Genomic DNA, 21,452 nt, shown 5'->3' with positions numbered 1-21,452 from the left:
CTCTCTGTCTCTCTTTCTCTCTCCCTCTCTCTCTCTACCTCTCATTCTCCATCTTTTTTTGTCGAGATTATGGTATTTGCCTAGCGGAGAGGGAAACGCAGGCTGTAACATTGTGTTCTGCTGGCGTGAATCGTAATGATGAAACGGGCGGGATTATATAGACTTTTTCATTTGTGGTTGGATCTCGGTGATTTATCAATCAACAACATTTCACCCAATGAGACTGCTTTCGGAAAAAATAAAACCATGTTCCAATGACACCGTGTTAAATTGTGCATGGTAATAATGTTCTTCAGGGCGTTTATTCCGAGACGTGTTTTAATTATCAGCGTCCGTGCGTGCATGTGTGTGTGAATGAGTGTGTGTGCTTGACACCACAGCTTTTTTGCGATTGTTTTGGCTGCAAAGTTAATGACGGGGAAGACGTTGGAGTTAATGTTGTGTTTTGTTACAAACTAACATGGAGTCACTTTCCCCCCTCGCCCTTGCAGAGAGAGGACATCCATGTAAGTTTTGTCATCTGCCGCCTTTGAGACTATGAACGACCTGAATTACCTTTAAACGTTATTATTACTGCTGTCTGTGCTGTTGGGTGCACACACAAACACAAAAGGGAGATCAGATTGTATCCATAAACTAGGCACCCTTAAAAGTCTATTGAACGTTGTTGTTCTCCCAACAGTACGGTAGTAGCAGAATGACCATGTGCATTGTTCTAGCTAGTTCCCCCCGTCCCCGTCCCCCTACCCAACTAGGTATGTATGCTCCAAGTGTAGAAATCCATCCCAATATTTATAGGGCTTTACAATAAGGCTTCATTCATTAACATTAGTTAATTCCTTAGTTTACATGAATACCATTGGTTAACATGAGCACCATTACTTAAGCAACATTAACACCATTTGTAAATGATTAATTAACTAATGCTTCTCGTTACATTTCAATATGGTTATTAATGCTTAATTAATGTACCCTTATTGTAAAGTGTTATTTTGTTTGATTCCAAATGTTATCATATGAATATGGCTTGGTTTGGAATCAAGCCTCAGGAAAACAAAAGCTTTATCCCTCTGATGGATAAGCATGACATCAAGCATGCCCTTATATACCTACCTGATGCCTTATATAAGCCTAATAAGGTTGAATTTATTGTGTTTTCATAGTATAGTGTAAGTATAATTTTTTTCCTTCTCCAGCATGTTTAGAAAAGATTTGTAGTATTCTGTCTATTTGGTTTGTCTTTTGTTAGAAAGTCTCAAGTTGTATGCCCTCCAAGTAAGCATGCATGATAACTGACTAACAACACTGTAAGTAAGGTTTGATTGAGGTTGGTAGCTGGCTACCTGTATGGATACAAACTTACACACAGACAGACACAAAAGCACACACACACACACACACACACACACACACACACACACACACACACACACACACACACACACACACACACACACACACACACACACACACACACCACCTGCACTGACATGCACAGAGAAACAATGTTCCCATTGTGAGTGAGATATGAAATAGAGTTTTCAATTGGTCGCAATTCATTTGAAGCTTCACACACTTTTTCACAAGTGCACTTTTTGCTGAGCTAATGCAACATCTCAGTCTGCTCTCACCAAACTTTGAGATAGAGCAAGACATCGGGTCACGATGCTAGAGACAAAACTCAAGAATAAAAAAACTCAAATAAAATAAAATGTTCAATATGTGCAAAAAGAAGAAGCAAAGCCTGTTATTTTTCCGGGACACTATCGGCTTGTGTTTTGCTACAGAGATGTAGGTTTGTGGCAGACGAGGCTATAGATCAACTGAACCCTGAAACTGCCTGAAACAAGATTGTGGAGCGAGCTGGATGATTCTGGTAGTCCCTGGGTTACCCACAATCCTCGGCGGTAGCATATTACAGCACTGCACCGCACACCGCTGCTCCTCTCAATATATATTCTAGTCTGAAACAATTCCACAGATACAAAGTACATTAAATACCTTGTCTTTTTTAATAAAAACTAACTTTTTATCTCTTTCTTTCTATACTCGAGGGTGTCTGGAATGTTGTTTGTTGGGGCTTGACTATCTTTTCCTTTTTTTCTGCGTTATATTCCGTTATCACTCTGTCTCATCCACAATCACCCCTTGATTAAACTGTTTCCCTGTTTTGCTGTGATGGTATCTATCTCTATACTACCGTTTGGCTGTATTTTCCCATTTTCTTGGTCTTTATCTGATCTGCTGTTCCCTTCCTTTTTTTTTATGTTTCCTGATATTTCTTTTAAATTTTTTTAATCCCTTCTTCACCTTTTAAACCGTAACGTCACTCTCCCTCCCCGACCAACCTCCTCTTTGTCTGCTTTGTTTGTTTTCTTTCTCCCCCATAAAATGCTCCATTCTATTTTACGGGCTCGCTGCCTCTCCCCTCTTTCATCAACCTTTTTTTCTGTTTTGCTACTGCTTTCATCATCCTCCATCAATGCATCGCACCCACGACTTTTGTTGTTTGTTGTGTTGCTAATTACTCTGAAAACCCCCTGGACCACAACCCCATACTCATACTCACCCCTACCTCCTCACGCCCCTGTCCTCTTCTCGCCAGTTATCTTCAAGGAGGTGAACACGTGCAACCCGTCCACCATCACCGGGACGCTGTCCCGGATCTCCCTGGACGACGAGGACGACCCCAAGCTGATGGCCCACCAGGACGGAGGGGTGGGCCTCAACTTCAGCAGCCTGCCCGGCAACATCCCCCCTCCAAACCTCATCGTTCAGGTACTGCCGCTCCCACCGCTGTCGTCGCTCAAGCCTCACAGCGGTTGATTTTATAGACGAAATATAGTGGTCTTACCCATTGCTGTTTTGCATGACATTCAGATGTGTATATTTTGTTGGCGGTAGACCTCACCTACGCTTGAACACGTTTAATTATTTGTATATGACAAGTTAAATAGGCTGTTATGTTAACTTTTTTCGAAGGTTAGAAATGTTTTACGAATGGTAGAAACCACAGCAAATATGGTATTATACTATTTCCATTTGCTTTCTGCGGACAAATCTGAATAAAGTCTAATGCACCTGAAATTATCTTGTTCACTGAACAAGATATACTTATAATCTTACATGACCTTAATATCTTAACGTCATTGTGTTGAATTAACAATAGAAGTTCACCATGTGCCCTTTGCTGAAGCCTCCGTTCTAATACAAGTCTGCCCTGTGGATCCAATCAGCCATCTGTTAACGCCCTCCCCCGGGCCTAGCGGTCCCACGTCACGACTAACACCCCCACCAGTTCAACCTCAAACCCCACCTCCTTCAGAGTGATAGTGGCCCAAAGCGAAGGTTGCAATGGGTTTGGTGTGTTCAGCATTAAGACGGTGGATTCTGCCGATGCTACTTTCTGTCTCGGGGTTGCTCCTGCTGTGGCCTGGGCTGCAGCTGCTCATGTGCCTGCCTTACCTTGTACCCTCCAGGTGCCCCCTCTGGGAGGACTTAACGAGCTGAGCGAGACGCCCCTCAAGAAGGAGGTCAACGTGGAGCAGCAGCGGCAGCAGGGGCAGCAGCGCGGAGGGGCCCCCGTCTACCTGTGCACCGAGAGTGGCCTGGGCTGGGCCCGATCGCCCCCCTCGTCCAACTCGCCCCAGGACGGGAGCGTGGGGGGCGGAGGCTTAGCAGGAGGTGGGGGCATGATGGCAGGGGGAGAGGGGGACTACATGGTCTTGCCCCGGAGGACAGTCAGTCTCAAGCCGCCGGGGCCCACCGGGATAGTGGGGCTGGGGCTGGGGGGCGAGGAGAAGCCCCTCAACATCGGGTTGGACGACCCCCCCTTCCCCCCGCCCCCCTCCCCGCTGACCCTGCACCCGGCCGAGAGCGAGGCCTACCCGGCCGACTTTGTGGCGCCCGGGCAGGGCGACATGAACCTGGCCATGAACCTCAACCACCGCTCCTACGGGACCATCAAGACCATGCCCGGCCACGGGAACATGCTGGCGCCGGGCGGCCCGATGGCGCACGCCCACCGGGGCCTCGTCCAGCACGGCCACTCGCTGCAGCTCAAGCCGGGTCAGAGGCCGTCCGTCAGGCAGATCCTGACGACGGGGGGTGGCGGCGGCGGCGGCGGCGGCGGGGCGGAGAGGACCATGACCCTGCCGCGCAACCTGGGCAGCACCAACAACGCAAACACCAGCCACTCGGCCGGCTCCCTGGAGGTGGGTATGGAGGAAGAGAGGGCGTAGATGGGGGGCCGGGGGGGGGGGGGGGGTTATGTCCAATAGGAATGTGCTGCGAGTGATCGGCGCGTGCGTGCGTGCGTGCGTGCGTGCGTGCGTGCGTGCGTGTGTGTGTGTGTGTGTGTGTGTGTGTGTGTGTGTGTGTGTGTGTTGGAGACGGGATCGGTGGAGGTGGCGTTGCAGCCGTTGGTCGGAGGTGTGGGGGGTGCTGCAGCTGTCTCACCTGAGCCCCCCCCCATTTGCTGACTTCCTTTGGGTTTGAGTTATGGCTGAATGTGGCTCGGTAGCAGAGGAGCTAACCTTTTCACCCGCACATGTGGGTCATGTTGGCTGGACTGGAGAATGTGTCAGCATGTGCGGTAAGGGAGAACAGAGCTCGAAACAACCTCATCGCCGCAGCGAACCTATGCAAGAGAGTTGAGCAACTTCTCAACTCCCCCGCATGCAAGAATCTTCTCCCAGAGACCCGCTTTATTTCCGCAGGTGGTGTGTGTGTATGCCGTGGCACCGGGTTATATAAAGCCCTGGTATAAGCACATAAGCTGATTGTTTTGGAAGATGTGTGATATTTTAGGAACAACGCAGGTTTGGTGGGGGTGCGCAGTGGCAGAATTAAAGGCTGAGCTGTGTTTATTGCTCAATGAGCCAATAACTGTGGCTCGATGGTTATTCTCCCTCTCAGTTTAAAAAACCCACATTCATTTAAGTTTGGGCCCTGGGTGTTCGTCTAGACCTGCATGTGGCTGATTGTGTTTGTGTGCATCAGCGGTTGTTTGTGGTATTGAATGATTGGTTGTGTGTGTGTGTGTGTGTGTGGGGGGGATGTTTGCGCGATCCCCCTTAACCCTACAAGGTGGTGCAGCAGATGGACGGAGACGAGCGGAATCAGAGGAAACACCCCTGCTGAATCCTTTACACTGCGCCATAATTACACACAGACGTACACACACAGACACACACACACACACACAGGCAAACACTAACACACAGATACAAGCAAACACACACCCACACACATACAGGCAAACATACCCTGCAGTCATAAACCCGCTGGCATGCCCACAATATTTTTGAGTGAATCGTCAAAACATCTCTGTCTCACAGCAGAGCCTTGGAGTGCTGGTCACGAATAAGACGGAGCAATTCTTCGGAGGCTACCTGTAGCTCTGGCAATTTCCCAAAAAGCACAAGAGTAATTTCAACCCCCTGCTGTGAATAAGCTAGAGTTTGGAGATGGATATCGGTGTCTGGCATACAACTGAGATGAATCTAAAGTGGTTGTAACGGACAAACCCCAACACACACACACACACTGGGTCACACAAGGGAAAGGTTTAATGGATGGATTACTGAAATCCACTCAGAGTGTCGCCTCTACAGTGAGGGGAAGGGACATTTTGAGACTCGGAAGGAGGTCCCCTCCAATGTGTGAGCACAGCTCCCAGGGGATGATCTGCCTCCTGGCTTTAACCCCAGGAGGAGAGTGGATGGAGTGGTGTGATGCAGATGAGGGGTGAGGATTAGAGACCACATGCAGACCACACTGTCTTCTTGTGTTGTGAGTGACAGGTACTGATAGACACATAAGATGTTCAACAGCGTGCCTCCCTTGGCTTTGTCATAATAAAGTCTAAATATTATTCGAATGGCAGTTTCATGCATTCCAACTACAATATTTGTAGAACAGCTATAATATTGGAAATTAAAACGAAATGCAAATCATTTTATCATGAAGATTGGATATTTAATACCGCTAAACCAACAGAAAAGGGTATATATATATATATTTGACAATAGAATATATATGAAAATACAATATATATTATGGGACTGACTGACCTGTCTGACTTCATTCTGGGTTGGGTATCTTTGTGGATACAGCTTTGAGTGCTGAAGGTAAAGGTTGTGTTGTGGTTGGTCAACTAACTAAAGGGTGTTGAACTTCTGAGCGTTGCAAATATCTGTCATAAAGAAATGATGCTAGGCTTCTTCATCGACTGAGCAGAAGCGAGAGAAGCAAGAAGAAGATAGGGATGTATGGTCCAAAGCATCAGATCATATTTGCGTTTTGGTATGGAGACATACATTTTAACAGAGATATGGGTTACGTAGCCAATGACTCCATTCCATTAATCCCTTACATTGTATACTGGTGTTGATGGAATATAGTGGAGAGGGGAAAGAGACCTGGCAATATGAAAGAAGAGAACGAGAGGAGAGGGAAGGCGTCTGATCAAGTGTTAAAACTATGTTCATAAGGAACCTTGGAATGTCCGATATAGGGCTGGTGTGTGTGTGTGTGTGTCCATGTGAGTTTGAGACTGAGTGTATGTGTGCATGGCTGCGACATTGGTTGGTCAAGCGGTCATTGATGCTATTCTTTTTCCCCTCGCCCCCCAATCCTCTTCCAGAGGAAGAGAGTACGGTACTCTGAGCTGGACTTTGAGGTAAGATTCGTCCCCGTGTTCCTTCCATCGGCCTGTCTCTGCTTTCGTCTGCTTTTGCCAAGACTTTTGAGTGACGCTTAGAGGAGCCAATAGCATTGCAACGCACCTTTCCTTGCGCTTGTGTACCTCCTGCACTTAGAAGATTGAAACCCTGCCACAGATAGCTTCATGCAATGTTTCTTCAACTAAAATCCCTTCATACCATGGACAGCACCAAATTGAGTTTACACTGCCCCAAGAAACATGTCTACTAGAGATTATTGGGTTTGTTTTGTATTCGCTATATTTTATACAATCTATGAAGAGGTTCTGGTTGAAAAAACAACATGGTCAAGGACTAAGCGTGTCTGACTAGTTTATGGTATTTTGATTGACATGTTGTGGCTTTAGTGAGTTTGTTGATATGACTTCGGTGGATGTATATATGTGTGTGTGTGTGTGTGTGTGTGTGTGTGTGTGTGTGTGTGTGTGTGTGTGTGCGTGTGTGTGTGTTTGTGTCTGTGCAGGGGTGCGTGTGTGTGTGTGTGTCTCTGTGTGATTGTGCCCGCGTGTGTATGTTTTGGGCATTTACAATGAGCTTGAGTCTTCTGTGAATCTCCAGTCTTAAGCAAAACCAAAAGCCTTTTTTTAGTACCCGACATAAACATTTGAAGATGCAAAATTTCTAAATTGAAATGATATTTATACTATCGTATAGACTGGAAATTCACTCTACTGTGGAGGAATCATTCATAGACAGTATGTGTGGTATCAACTGACTAACAGCGAGTATGGCTTATCAACTAGGCTTACCATCTAAGCTAATCCTTTGACCTCTCTGGCAGAACCAGAGCAAACACTGGATTTGAACCAGAAGGTTGACTCAAACAAAACCTAAAATCAACATACGGAAGGGCTCAGGCCCAGTTAGCTCAAATTCAAGCATGACGTGAATATGCAACACATGCCAAAAACACAACGCAAACCACAAAACACTACCTTCTGGAAAGTTCCTGGGACTCCCCACAGAAAGCGATATTCTGACATGGCAGTTTAATAGAAATATTGGATAAAATAATAGAATCGTGAACATGAAATAAACTGTGTGAAAGGTCTAACCACAGGAGAGGGTTCCCAACAGGCAGATGGGGGAGGGGGGAATGTGAGTGGCCCCACTCTGAGGTAATTGCAGGCAGGCAGAGGCGCCAGAGCTGGCCCCTGTGTATCTGTGAGAGTGAGTGTTGGCATCTGGCCCTGGTGTTACTTTCAACCTTGCGGGCCCTTCTGACGATTAGCCGCCGCGCTACAGAGTGGCTCCGGCTCCGTCCATTAGAGCAGAGGAGGGCCACCGAAGTGACAGTGACAGATGCACTTTGGGCGATCTGAGAGTTCCTCGGCTAAGAGCAGGATGAAGTCCCCTCGGAAACAAACGGCCGGCCAGTGTTTGAGCCTTTTCACGCCAAAAACGGGGTATTATTATTTCCTCTTGTGTCTCTTTGAACATTAAGCTAGCTCCACCACAACAATAACAACACAACTAGCATCGCATGTGCCTGACATGCCTTCCACATTTCCATATTTTGTGTTTTGATATCTTTCTTTTTAAACGTTCACTGCTCTTTTCACTGAAGTGACCTCCCTGGGTTGCATTGAGGAACCGAGTTCCCAAAGACTTAAGGGAGTGAGGGGGAGAAGATTATGAACAGGCCTGGGCCAGCAATCGATTGATCTGCTGCCTCCCCCCAACCCCCCCCCCCCCTCCCCCCACCTCTCCTTCTCTATACTCCATTTAAATAGCTGGAATCGCTGCAGTGCCTTGGCCGCCCCCCCCCCCTCCGCACCATCCTCGCCGCCCCCTGCCCTTCTACCCAACCTGCTCCCCCTTTCGCCGCCCCTCCCCCCACCCCTGTTGTCCTTTTTTGGGGGGAGGGATGGGTTGGGGGGAGGTCTGTTCTGTTCATTATTTTTTGCTGTCCCTTCCTTTCCCTTCCAGAAAGTGATGCACACTCGCAAAAGACACTCTGAGCTGTACCACGAGCTCAACCACTCGTCCAAGTTCCACACCATAGACAGGTATAGCAGGGACCCGGCCGTGTCCGCCTTCAAGGTAAGACCCCCCCCCCCCCCCCAAACCCCGACAAAACAAAAACGATACCTTACCGCAGTGAAGGTACACAACATTGCCCCCCCCCCCCCCCCCCCTTCTCCTAAACTGCCTTCACACCGACCCTTAAGTCAACCCCCCCCTCAAATCCCCCCCCCCCCCCCCACCTTTGCACGTTGCCCCATCCACTGCCCCTCTGAGAGAGCTATAGCTGTCACATCGAGGCACACACACTCACATCCTTAAACCCAATACCGCAGCACACTATGCCGTAAGCCCTGTCTTTGTGGTGCTCGAGGAACAGTCAACCAATGAGATTCCCTTTCTTTACGAGACAGAGTCGTCACTCGCTGAATGTATCCCAGCCCCTCCGTTATACGTTATTGATTTTACCCTTTGGACTTATATGTCGGACGTAAATCGAAGCTTCCAGCTTCCCCCGTTTATTCGCTAACGTGATTCCTTTTTTTTTCTTCCTTCTTTTAAGCATTCCCTTTTTTAATATGGCCCTTTTCCCCGCCGCCCCAGTTCCCAAATAAAGTCCAAGGCTGGCATATTTCTCTGTTTCACTTACTGCTGACATCCCGAATAAAACCGTCTGAGAGCGATGCTGTGTTTTATCCCAGCGGCTCATGATCCATCGTCTGCCGAGCATGCAGCGTATGTGGTTGCCGTGTTGCCGCGTTGCCGCGTCCCCCCCCCTCTTTTTATTCTCCATGGCTTCGCCTTCCATTGTTGTCTCAGAACAATGTCAGAAAGACGAGGCACGGAAACCTCCAGTGGCTGCCGGATCCCCTCTAGGAAATTCATTAAAAAAATTCTTTTTTTTTTTTCAGACGTTTTTTTCTCAAACATCTGCGTAAATCGAAGTGAACTGCGAGGCTGATTTGGGCATGAGGAGGATACTGATATACCGTACATGCCCATGGGTTTATTCGCCTCCTCTGGCTCACCCGATGCTAAGCGCAGATGTTTAAGCAGGAGGGGAAACATAAAAAATCGACGAGACCCAAATTAATTGTTGAGAGAGATTCCGGGGAACGGAGCGGTGAATTAATGTGCTCGTGGACAGGAACGGAAGAATGGGAAGCACATCTTCTTTGCTTTTGCTTGTTTTTATTGGGTATATCAACACTGAGGAAGAGCATACAATTACTAGAGCCTTTACTTTGCACAATCGTCTGCCCTAACAGAAAGAGCTTTGTCATTGTGCCCCATTATTTTTTATACTTTTTCATCATTTACATTTTAAATGCTATTGTGTTATTGACCATTACGAACAAACACATGAAGGTGGACCTTACCGTATTCACCGTAACCTTGCGTTATTAACCCTGCTCCCCTCCACTTCCCTTTAATCCTTTACTTTCTACACGTGATGAATGGAGGGAAAGTTAGATTTCCATGACACGGCTCTTTATTATTACCCTGTCGAGCACATTTAGTCAACAGAGCTGTCACTTGACGGCTAATCCATCACGGACAGTTAATGAATTCTAAATCCTGCAATTTGAGAGACTGCTTGCCCCACATTCCCCACCCTCATTCGCCAAATTACTTCACCCTAATTCAGCACTTACTTGATTTGTTTTCCCATGGGTGGATGCTGGGTTATTAAACCTCCATGTTATTCCTGTCTGTGTCTGTCCAGTCGGCCCCTTGTCCTCTGGCGTTAACGTATTGTATTTGTGTGGTTGTAGGTAGGTGTGTGCGTGTCTGTGTGTTTGTGTGTGTGCGTGTCTGTAGGTTTGTGTTACATCTCTACCTTGGTTTGTGTGTATAGAACTAGGTGCGTGTGTGTGTGTGTGTGTGTGCGTGTGTGCATGTGTGCAGTGCAGCAGTGTCTTTGAATCATTATTCCCTCATTTCATCATTATCCGGGGACACAAGAGTCCCACTCTGCTCTCTGTTGACCTTCAGAGTGCTGATTTCCTTAAGAGGTACACCACGCACTCACACTGCACACGATCACCTGCCCACGCACACTAGCGTTGGTGCGCGCACACGACCAGGCTACCCCACACACCCATCACTGTCCTGTGATGGGTAGGCTATGCCCTGACATTGATTGGCCACACTTGTTCGCGTCTTATTTACAATAAATGCAGAGGAGAGACAAACACACACACTCACTCACACACAAAAACCATATTTGGTCAGTTCCGAGTGCCTTCCCTCATTCTTTGATCACGATTTTTTCAGGGACATTGGCTTCCTTCCAATGCATTGCTGTCGCACAATCAGATGCAGTAGTCACTCGCTCACACCCACCCTCACTCACTGACTCACTCACACACACATACACAGAAACACATTCACTATTCCCACATCCAAATTACCCCTACATATACTGTACATCGACTCAAATACACAAGGGAACTGAAGGATGGAGAGTATATTAGATATTGTATCGAACCAAATGGGTGGAATGATGGTATACTGCTATAGTACTGTGGCATAGTATGATGCAAGTAAAGGAGTCTTTGCACTTAATAAGGAGCAATTACAATGATAACACTATTAGAGTCAACCCTTTGACTGGATCCAGCTGCAGTTCAACTCAAATGCTGTTAACATCTCACTTTGACAATCGCCCTAGACACTGGGGTGATGGCTGGGTAGCCAGAGATGCTGACTATACTGCAATTATGCAGATGAGGAGAGACTGTGTGTGTGTGTGTGTGTGTGGTTGTGTGTACGTGTGTACGTGTGTGTGACTGTGTCTGCGCAATCTAAAATGTATGTATGTGTTTATGTTTGTGTGTGTGTTTAGGCATCTATAACTGTGTGTGTGTGTGTGTGTGTGTGTGTGTGTGTGTGTGTGTGTGTGTGTGTGTGTGTTGTGTGTGTGTGTGTATGCACATCAATAGTCTGTGTGTGTGTGTGTGTGCGTGTAGCTTTTCATCCACCCCCTCATCCCTACTCTCGTCTGAGTCTGTATTATTTGTGTTGGGCAATGCTTGTTTTACACTGTCTGTACATGATGCTGAATTAGAAATCAAAACGACTAAGTAGGCCTCGGAAATTCTTAATAAGTTTTGGAAATTACACATACTAACCAAGATATACTCCCTTCTCAGGCATGGGACAGAAATTGAACTGGAAATCTTTTTACTTTGCAGCCACATATGCATTACGTTCCAGTGGTAAACATTGTGATTGTTACTTCATTGGGAAAGAGACAATGAAAGTTCAGTAGAGTCTGGGCGAGTCACTCAGCTAATAAAGGGTCGTCCGGCACATTGTCCTCTACTTATGATAATACTATCAAAAAACCCTTCTTGTCTCACTCATCTCTTTAATCCCTTACTTAACAGAACATAAAACGTGCTAAAAAACTAAAACACTAGTACCATTAAGACTCGTGCGAGGCGGTCCACTCTGAGAGTGGCTAAACAGAATTGAACCCGTAACCCCCTCTAACCAAGTCTAACGAACTGCCACAGGTCCCCCCTCCCCCGCCGCCAAGACAAAGCTCCGAGCCATCGCTAACCAGCAGAATGTCGGTTGTTTACAAAGAAAGCCAACGTAAGCATGCTTAAACCCTGTCTAAATAACGTTCCCGGGAGTCATATTAACTACCCTTTAAAGACGTGCTTCTAGATTGGATAATAATTTGCCACTGTGTCTGTGGACCTTTTGTTTGTTGTTTTTCGACACCTAGCAAAAGCTACCATTAGCCTGTGGTGTTGTTTTGTGTATTTTATTTTATTCATTTAAAAACCCACTGACAGTGTCAAATTATCACAATATTCAATGTAGTCGCTCATCAGCCCAAAGCCAGTAGTATGTGATTCATCACCCCATTGTGTCGTGACTGTATTTGAGAGTCTAATATTAGTCCCCCCTAGTGGCATTGTGGTGTAACAGACAATCCAATACACAGCACCCCTTATTTCAACTATCAAGGTGTGCATATAGTCAACCACCACACAATTCAAATGTGAAGTAATGGGAGTGCTATTTTCTTCTCATTTACATTTACAATTCCTCTTTTATGGATTGTTGTGTCAGGCTGGGTTTATGTGCCGTGGTCAAATCTAAATATGCATTTAGCTAAACTCCGTTTTGCATTGTCTCGCTTCTTTAATCTTTTGCACCGGTTTCACCTTTTAGACAAATCATGACATTTTTGGTTATTGTTTGCGATGCCTCAATCAAAATAACCGCAACAAAGAAAATCATAAAAGGAACCAAGTCATTAAAACGTCATTGACCTAAACAGCTTTATAATCACCTGATAAATGATTAACAAGCTCATTAAAACATAGCACAAAATGAGACCAGCCACTGCGCACTCACAGGGGCTTTTCATGAGAGGCTCTAATTGGTCAATAACCACTCTAGAGCGATTTCAAAGGATTATAAGATCAGCAAAGAAGTGATCCGTTTCTCTTCGCCGGAAAGGTAGGATAATCGTGGCGACCCTTGAGGGGATGAGTGGATATCAGAGCATGTCTCCAAAAACACAAAGAAACCATACCCACACGTGCTAATATTATATCATTTCTCTCCGATAATTGCGGTGGATTTGGGATTGTCCTTTGTCATCAACCCCACGCAGCACGTGTCTAAACAGATAAAAAGCACCAAACTGAAGTTCTCTCTCACGCTCGTCTCCCAAAACCAAATCACCTGTTTTTCTTCATCCACGATCCTACGATATTTCAATTAGCTTTTACCGCACGGCCTTCCACACTGCCGCCAACCTTCCCCGTGTGTTGGTCATTCAGGAAGTTAGCCACTGCTGCTAATTTCTCCATTGTATAGCCTTCACACTGGCCCACCTGAGGGTGCAGCGGCAGTTAGCATTCTGAGGGATGATGAGGTGTCAACCCCGAAAGCCGAAACCCAGCGCTGTAGCAAAAACTGCAGGAAAATGGCATTATTTCCATTCCACTTGCGCTGTAATGGAGGCATTTTCCAAGGCAAAAGTCAGTGGGTGCTGATGGTTATGTTCCAGGCAGCAGGCAGGTGGCTGACCGATTATGTACAAGCGGCCGCTGTCTGCGCACTAACGCTAAAGGTTGAATACCCGCTTTCCCTTTTCCTCTGTTCACTCGCGCCTTCCCGCCGAGTCTGAAGGTTGCAAACCCACCAGCACCCCCAGCCACCCCTTCTACACAACCCTGTGTGTTGTTGTTGTTGACGTATCCATAGGTTGCCCATGCATAATAGCCCGGCTGATTCATTTCTCAGTTCTGAAACGGCGTGTATTTTTTCCCCTATCCACGGGCGCAGTCGTTGTCGACTGTTCTGATTAAATGAGGCGTGCGCTGCTCTCCTCTGTTGAAAGATAGCGGGGGAATCGCACACGACGTAGCGTGATGGCGGGAAAAAGACAAAGGAAATAAGTGCGCTAGTTAGGCCGTGATTTTGTGCCGCGCCGTAGCCGGGGAACGGACTCAGACGCGGCGCCATCTCCATTACAGGAGCGATATTTTCCAATTCAACCCAAATAGCAGCAGGGGGCACATGTGTGTGAATCCTGTGATGAAATTCGGAGTCTATCAAGCTCTCTCTCTCTCTCTCTCTCTCTCTCTCTCTCTCTCTCTCTCTCTCTCTCTCTCTCTCTCTCTCTCTCTCTCTCTCTCTCTCTCTCTCTTCATGAGAACAGGCGGAGATAGTCCAAGATTACTCTCTTTCTCTCCATTATGTCTCAACCATAAAAGACAGGTGATACTGAAGGTGCCCTCTTTATGCAGTCACAGCTAAGATTAGTGAGTGTTATTGAATTCAGTCAAAGCTCTCAAGGCACTGAAGGGATATTTTTACCCAGGCATGATTTGATGGTGCCTTGTATGAAATGGATAGATATCATTTTAAATGGCAAAGGCCGATTGCTCATTGATTCTGGTTGAGCCCAGTGATTTCTCCACAGTTACACCCCCCCAGGTATAGTAATCAATTGTCTGGCATTAAGCTAAGAGGTTTCGGTTTCAAACGGACGCAATAAAACAACCTCTTTATCCACACCCACTCCCGTGTCACTTCCTCTTCCCCTCTATTCGTCCTGACGCCGTGCGGTTTCTCACTCACAACGCATTTACCAGTTCCGTTTTGGAGGCGTTGAATTAATCAGCTAATTAATTTCTCCCATTATCTTGTTTTTAATTATTTTCAAATCCCTGTCTCCCCCCCCACCTCTCGCCCCCTCCTCTCCACCTCGGGACCCGAGCGGGGTTGAGTTTAAAACCCATCGACTGTTTTTCGTCGTCCTCTTTTACTCCCAAAATGACCCATGAATACCAAAGGCTTGTGCAGCAGCACACCGCTCGCTTGGGCTACTTCCGCCCGCTTCTATTAGCGGCTCCTAATGAGCAGACCGTTAGCCGCGGTGTGGCTGAACAAGGCTAAGGCTAGCTTCCTGTGTGCGGGAGGCACATTGCTAATTTAGCTCATTTGCCGGCCTCAGGCCAATTAGGGCGAGGGTGAAAAAGTCAGAGGCGCCATCCGGAATGTTCCGGGACGATGTGATGGGCCTTGTGAACCGGACCGTGCAGCGCCATCGAATGGCCGCTGCTGATTTGAGTCTTGATTGCTTGTTTGCTCGCAATGTGTTGCCCTAATTGAATTTATTTACCATATATTCTGTCGATTTCAGTCTTTGAAGGGACTTAATTTATGCGGCACTTTTTTTGCACCCCAACAATCCAAGGAGTAATTTATGCTAAAGACCGTTATGCCCAATTAGGCAAGGCAAGGCAACCAACTCCTACTGTTTTTTCTCTAGAATATTCTAGAGTGCCAAGACAGACATGCTTGCTGTGTATCATCGTTGGTTGGACATTTTCACTGAAAGGTATGAAATATCATCTAAAAGACGAGAGAGGGAGAGAGAGAACGGAAGGAAACGAGTGCAAAATCTAAACAAAGTTTAAGTACAAAACATTTCATAAAAAAAAAAGCTGTATTCATTATCTGGTATCCACTCAATCTGCTTCTGATTTCATGTCTGCTTCGCTTTATAAGTTCAATATTGCAGTTTTGTGAAATGTGTTTGTCTATTCATTGGTTTCTGTTTCTCCAGTTTTGTTTGTGTGGGACGCGATCACTCAATGTCTGTCCATCGCGTGGATAACTTTTTCGTCCTTTCAAACTATTTGTTGTTTTGTTTGATTTTATTTGCATCTTCTGTTTCTTTATTTGTTTTTTTTGTTTATTTGTTTTATCTTGTCGGCTGGCTGTCATGCATGCTTCTCACCACCACCACCACCACCACCACCACCACCCCAGTCTGAATGTAGCCAGACAATCACCAATACCATGGGCATCCAAGTCAACAAAGGTAAAACAAGTTAACACCCACCTACCCCTAAACACCCCCTATCCTCCCCTCATGCAAAAGCTCATGTGTCACCACACTAACCCTTGTCGTCCAGACTTATCATCGTCCGTTGACCGTTCTATGGTGAGGGGGCGGGGGGGGGGGCTGTTTTGGAAGAGTGGCTTCACTACAGAAAGCGGGGCACTCATTTGAACCAGCGCGCTAGCTGCCCGAAGGCAACAAAGCCTTCAGAGAGGCTGAAGATCATAGACGTTACACTGGTAGCATCTATGCTGTTTTTAACCTAGCCACTCACCCATACATTTCCCCATGGATGATTTATTTTCTTTAGCTGCTGCAAGCTGATGATGTCGTTGGCGATGATGATGATGAGGATGAGGATATGTTGGCTGCCGAATGGGAAGGGGATTATCTTTCGACTGGGATAATGTGAATATCCTAACGGTTGAATGGCTTTGGTCAAGATGCTAATGAAGAGACTGTCAAAACATGTAGTGTAAAGCATTAAGTGCTGTGCAATGCATATGTTTTGACTGAAGCTGTTAATGGGGGGAAAACCAGGCAATGAAAAATGACTCTGCGTGAACATGATCGTTGGCCGGTTGAACATTTCCATTCACTTGGAATTGTGGTCATACAAGAAGAGACAAAAGGGCTTCGATGTTACAGCCTCTGTATGGTACTCTCAACACTAGCACGATGGAATATATGAATGTTACTCGACATCTGAACGCAGAACAGCTACCGTATTCAATGTGCCCTCAATATTGTTGACCCTAGGTTAATGAACTCTTTCTTCTCGTTTCTTTTATAAACTGTGCTGAAGAGGGTTGTTTGCGAATAGGTGTGTGTGTTGTGTGTGTGTGTGTGTGTGTGTGTGTGTGTGTGTGTGTGTGTGTGTGTGTGTGTGTGTGTGTGTGTGTGTGTGTGTGTGTGTGTGTGTGTGTGTGTGTGTGTGTGTGAGAGAAAAACGAAACCAGACCAAAGGGGAGCAGTGTGTAAGCACAGAGCAACAACTGCCCCGGTCCACCTTGAGAGGTGTGTGTGTGCGTGGACCGACGCTAATGTTTTTGGGCTGGACTTTGTCAGTGCCTGTTTCCACCGACCCCCTACAAACCCCACACCCCATTCCCTCTCTTTTTCCCTCCCCTTTTCTTTATTTTCTTTTTCTATTCTGTCTCCTTCTCTATCGTCTTCCCCGCACTTCCATGCCACGCCGTCGCTTCCCTCCCCTTCAATCACGACAGAGGAGGAAAAAACCATGGAGCATTTGGTCTACCGGAGGTGAAAAGATCTCGTCGAGTGTAAGTAGAAGGCAAGAGAGAGAGAGAGGGAGAGGGAGAGAATGGGACGGCAGAGGCGAGAGGGACAGAAGGAGGAAGGAAGACAGATTTGAGACGCGGCGAAAGGAGCCAAACGCAGGAGAGGTCGGAGAGAGAGAAAGAAAAGGAGGGGAGACGTAGGGGGCAATAAGGGGGTTGGTGTGGGCAGGTGGGGGGGGAGCTGAAGAAGGACATAGATGGCGGGAATAAGCGAAGGGAGATCGACACGCACTGGAGGCAGAATCGCGTTAGTCCGGGCTCCCAGGGATAAAGTTGGGCTTAACTGCAGCATTACCCACATTCCTGCATTTACAAAATGTTCCTTCGCCAGCATTTAGCATGCAAATTGGCACCCCGAATATGCCTTTTGTATTCATTTTACCAACTGTCTGCAAGCGTCTTGTGCAGAATGAGGATTGTGCAGATATTGCCACCTACTGGCTGACGGAAGAACTCCTGTCACGAAGTTGGGCTCACATGCATTGTGTGTGGGTGTACTGTGCGTGCACGTGCGGGCATGTGTGTGTGTGTGTGTGTGTGTGTGTGCATGAATGAGGATGACGGCAGTGATATAGAGCTGTGAATGTCTCAATGGGACTGGATGAGGGTGTAGCTTCATGAGGAGCGGCTATGAGGAGAGGGAGAGAAAGGAAGGAGAAACAAGGTGAATCACGATGACATGCCGTAGATGTAGGAGGTGGAGGCGGGAGAGAGACATGCTCGCTGTTCCGTCTCCGCCTGAACGTACACATATATACCTATAGCTCACATCTGAACCCCGGCATTCTGTGTGTTGTATCTGGGGATATCTCTCCAATTCCGAGCTGTAGGTAAAGGTTATGTTAGCCAGGATATGATATGCTGAAAAGTACTCCCCTGGTTATTTCCAGATGACCTATACATATATCCAAATAGTTTACCAGTAATTGGCTCCATCATTGCTCCGCAAAATGGAAAAGGTCTTGTCTAATTCATAATGTGGAAAATGGTATTTTATTGCTCTACGCCCCATACATCGAGCCAAATAGATATTTACTGGTCTGTGAACTTATTAGTATTAGCATATTAGTATAAACTCTAATAAGCTTTTCACTCAACATATATTTCACACGCTTGAATGGCTCGCCACCCCGAAAGACCGAAATCAGTGTTCACAGAGAGCTCGGTTCAAGAGCTTGCAAGCCATTTCAATCAATTTCAGATCCCCTTGATTGGGAGGATTGGGAGATAAAGGGATAGCAGATGTGTCTTGTATCCCTTTTCCATCCATTTCAATGATGGAAGAAAGGAATTGGTTCATGAAGGAGGGCATGATATCCTTGCAGGCTAGGGTCCTCAATACAGTCAGTGGTTCCACTGCAAAGCCAAAGTTTTTGGTTTGATCCTAGATGTAGCAGTGTATCCTACGGCAAGACGCCTTGCCGTCCCTGCATCTGTATTGACTTGAGTCACATTTCATTGTGTGTCAATCAATCACATGAATAATGGAATACATAGCGGGGGGTTGGATGGTTTTGCCTGCAAGTATATGCATAGAATAGTATACGCTTAGCATATTTGTAGCATGCTATTCTGGTATATAGAGTGTTTTGGTTTTAAGACAAAGCAATATAGCTATCTATAGATTGGTTCAAGTATGTTGTCTCCGGTCCGTGGTAATGTGCCTAATGGGATACTATGGGATGAATATTTTAAACCACATAAAACCAGACTCGTAATGAGTGGGTTTATCCATCTCAAAAACTATTTCCTCTGTGGCCCAAAATAAGTAATTATCCCGTTTATGAGTCCATTTAACTTCCTCTTCCACTGCAGAGAACAGGTAATAATAAACACGTATTGTCCCGACTCTCTCTCTTTCTCTCTCTCTCTCTCTCTCTCTCTCTCTCTCTCTCTCTCTCTCTCTCTCTCTCTCTCTCTCTCTCTCTCTCTCTCTTTCCCCTCTCTCTTTCTCCCCTCTCTCTCTCTCCCTCCAACTCTCTCTTTCTCCCCTCTCTTTCTCCCCTCTCTCTCTCTCCCTCCAACTCTCTCTTTCTCCCCTCTCTCTCTCTCTCTCTCTTTACTCTCTCTGTCTCTCTCTCCCCTCCCTTTCCCCTAACAGGACAAGTCGACCCCAGACGACCAGCACTCCTGGGACAGCTTCAAGACCATGACCCCCGAGCTGTGCATCGTCCCTGGGGAACAGAAGGACCGCATGGAGCTGCACAACAAGACATGGGACTCTTCCTCCGCTAACACGCCAGACTCATCCGAAGGAGATTTTCAGACTGAAGTGTGAAAAACAACAGACATATACATATACACACACCCGCAAGCAAACTAGGACACACACACATAAAACACAAACGTACACACTCCCTCAGAATCCGAGATTGGACTTTCAAAGTCCCGAGCTACTCAAAAGGGCAAACTAAAGTGAACAAGTACAAACCACTGGGCGCACACAACACACGTATGAACACACACACACACACACACACACACACACACACACACACACACACACACACACACACACACACACACACACACACACTTTTACAGACTCTGCTCCAAATCTCCTGCGATGTGTTCTATTAGATTGCTTACTGTAATTGTTTACGGCTGCACTGGACTGACATGGAGGTAAACTGTTCTATTCTATATTTTCACAAAGACTATCAAAAATGAAAGAACAGGGGCTTGAAGCAAGTACAGACACACTTTTTGAGAAAAATAAAAGACCTTTAAGAAAATCCAACAAAACAACCACAGAAAAAAAAAGACCCTATGGACGATGAACGGTTTCTGAAAAATAATGTCTTGATTTTATTCTAGAGAAGATGAAGAAGAAAAAAAAGGAAAATCTCTTTCACCTGTTTAATGATTTTGAAAAAGTTGAAAAAAGAAAAGAATATTTCTGCACCGTTAAGTTCTTTTTATAGAAAGGAAAAAAAAAATCTCACTGCTGTTTTCACACCGTTAGTCCCCCTAGGCCCCCCCGTCATCTTCTGTTTTCTTTCCCAGTGTAATGGAGGATGCAAGCACTCTTTTTTTTTTTTACTGTACGTTTCTCTCTATAGATGGTTCCGGAGAGTTGGTCGGGGTTGAAGGGAAAAAAAGAGTCGTTTAATGATATGTGCCATTCCTCTGCTACGTCTTCTCTTCTCCGTCTGCAATGTAATCTTGTTTTCCCCTTCTTTGTAATTTCTATGATTTAGATATGAGATGTCCTCCCTAACGTTAAACTGTTGAGGAAAATTATATCAAAAGTCAAACAGGATCAACAAAGAACCCTTTCTGCACAATTATGTTCTACGGTCTTAATTGTACAAGAATAATCAATTTATTTTGGGATTGCTTTGGTTCGTCTGGCTTTTTGCTTGCTTTGCCTTTTTTTAGATTCCTTTATTAGGGTTTATCCCTTGTGAAAACCAAACCAATATTCCACATATACACACACCTCATCTTTGTGAGCTTGCCTGAGGTCCTGTGTGTGTTGCATGTTGCTCCGTCCCGATTGGAAAACAACAAGAACAAATATTGCCCACTTGACACTCTCTCACCCTCTCACACACACTCCCTGGGAATATTTCCATTCGGAAGAATGCAACATTGGAATCGATTTTGGGAAAAACGCCAGAGATACGTTCCCATCGTGGGCTGTTTGCTGTGCCATTCAAGAGTCTGCAAAACTCGCCTCATATTTTCTCCATGACTCCCTCCTTCCCACATACAGGCCTGATACACAGGCATCAATACCCTGCTCAGAGCCAGGTATCGACTGGTTTGCCAGCCCGCTCATCCCCTGTAGTTACTAAGGAAATGACCTCGTGCCCTCCAGACTGCTTGCTGAGACGTGGCAGCCTACGCTCTCTTGCCATTTGCGATCAAGAGCAACTGCTGCGGTGGAGGGGAAAGACGTGCACAAAGAGACGGAGACGGCAGAGGCTGTGCTCTGACCAACGTGTCCTCTGGAGTTCTGCCCCCGCCCCCCCTCCTCCCCCATTGGTCCTTGTTTTATCCACCATTGACGTGTTCCAATCTGCCCCCCCCCCCCCCTAAATAGAAGAAGAAAAACAGATGATATCAAATGTT

The 21,452-nt window shown here is 46.3% G+C and overlaps 1 protein-coding gene across 17 annotated transcripts in view; it reads left to right on the top strand.

Moving 5' to 3' along the window:
• Positions 1 to 20,810, top strand: part of adgrb2 (adhesion G protein-coupled receptor B2) — a 194,900-nt gene extending 174,090 nt beyond the window's left edge. For 5 of the 17 annotated variants that reach the window (XM_030347505.1, XM_030347501.1, XM_030347509.1 and 2 more), the window contains 7 exons: positions 492 to 506; positions 2,606 to 2,778; positions 3,480 to 4,214; positions 6,647 to 6,682; positions 8,655 to 8,768; positions 17,301 to 17,357; positions 19,477 to 20,810. In XM_030347505.1, coding sequence (XP_030203365.1) covers positions 492 to 506; positions 2,606 to 2,778; positions 3,480 to 4,214; positions 6,647 to 6,682; positions 8,655 to 8,768; positions 17,301 to 17,357; positions 19,477 to 19,653 — 1,307 coding nt within the window. In that variant the 3' untranslated portion in view covers positions 19,654 to 20,810. Of the gene's footprint in view, positions 1 to 491; positions 507 to 2,605; positions 2,779 to 3,479; positions 4,215 to 6,646; positions 6,683 to 8,654; positions 8,769 to 12,211; positions 16,054 to 17,300; positions 17,358 to 19,476 lie in introns of those variants that run through there. The other 12 variants (XM_030347511.1, XM_030347510.1, XM_030347497.1 and 9 more) reach the window with 10 other exon arrangements.
• The last annotated feature ends 642 nt before the right edge of the window (positions 20,811 to 21,452 follow it).

The sequence above is a fragment of the Gadus morhua genome, chromosome 22, assembly GCF_902167405.1.
Source record: "Gadus morhua chromosome 22, gadMor3.0, whole genome shotgun sequence".
Classification (NCBI taxonomy): Eukaryota; Metazoa; Chordata; class Actinopteri; order Gadiformes; family Gadidae; genus Gadus; species Gadus morhua.
Note: the sequence above shows the minus strand (reverse complement) of the source record. Positions and strands in the feature narration are given on the sequence as shown.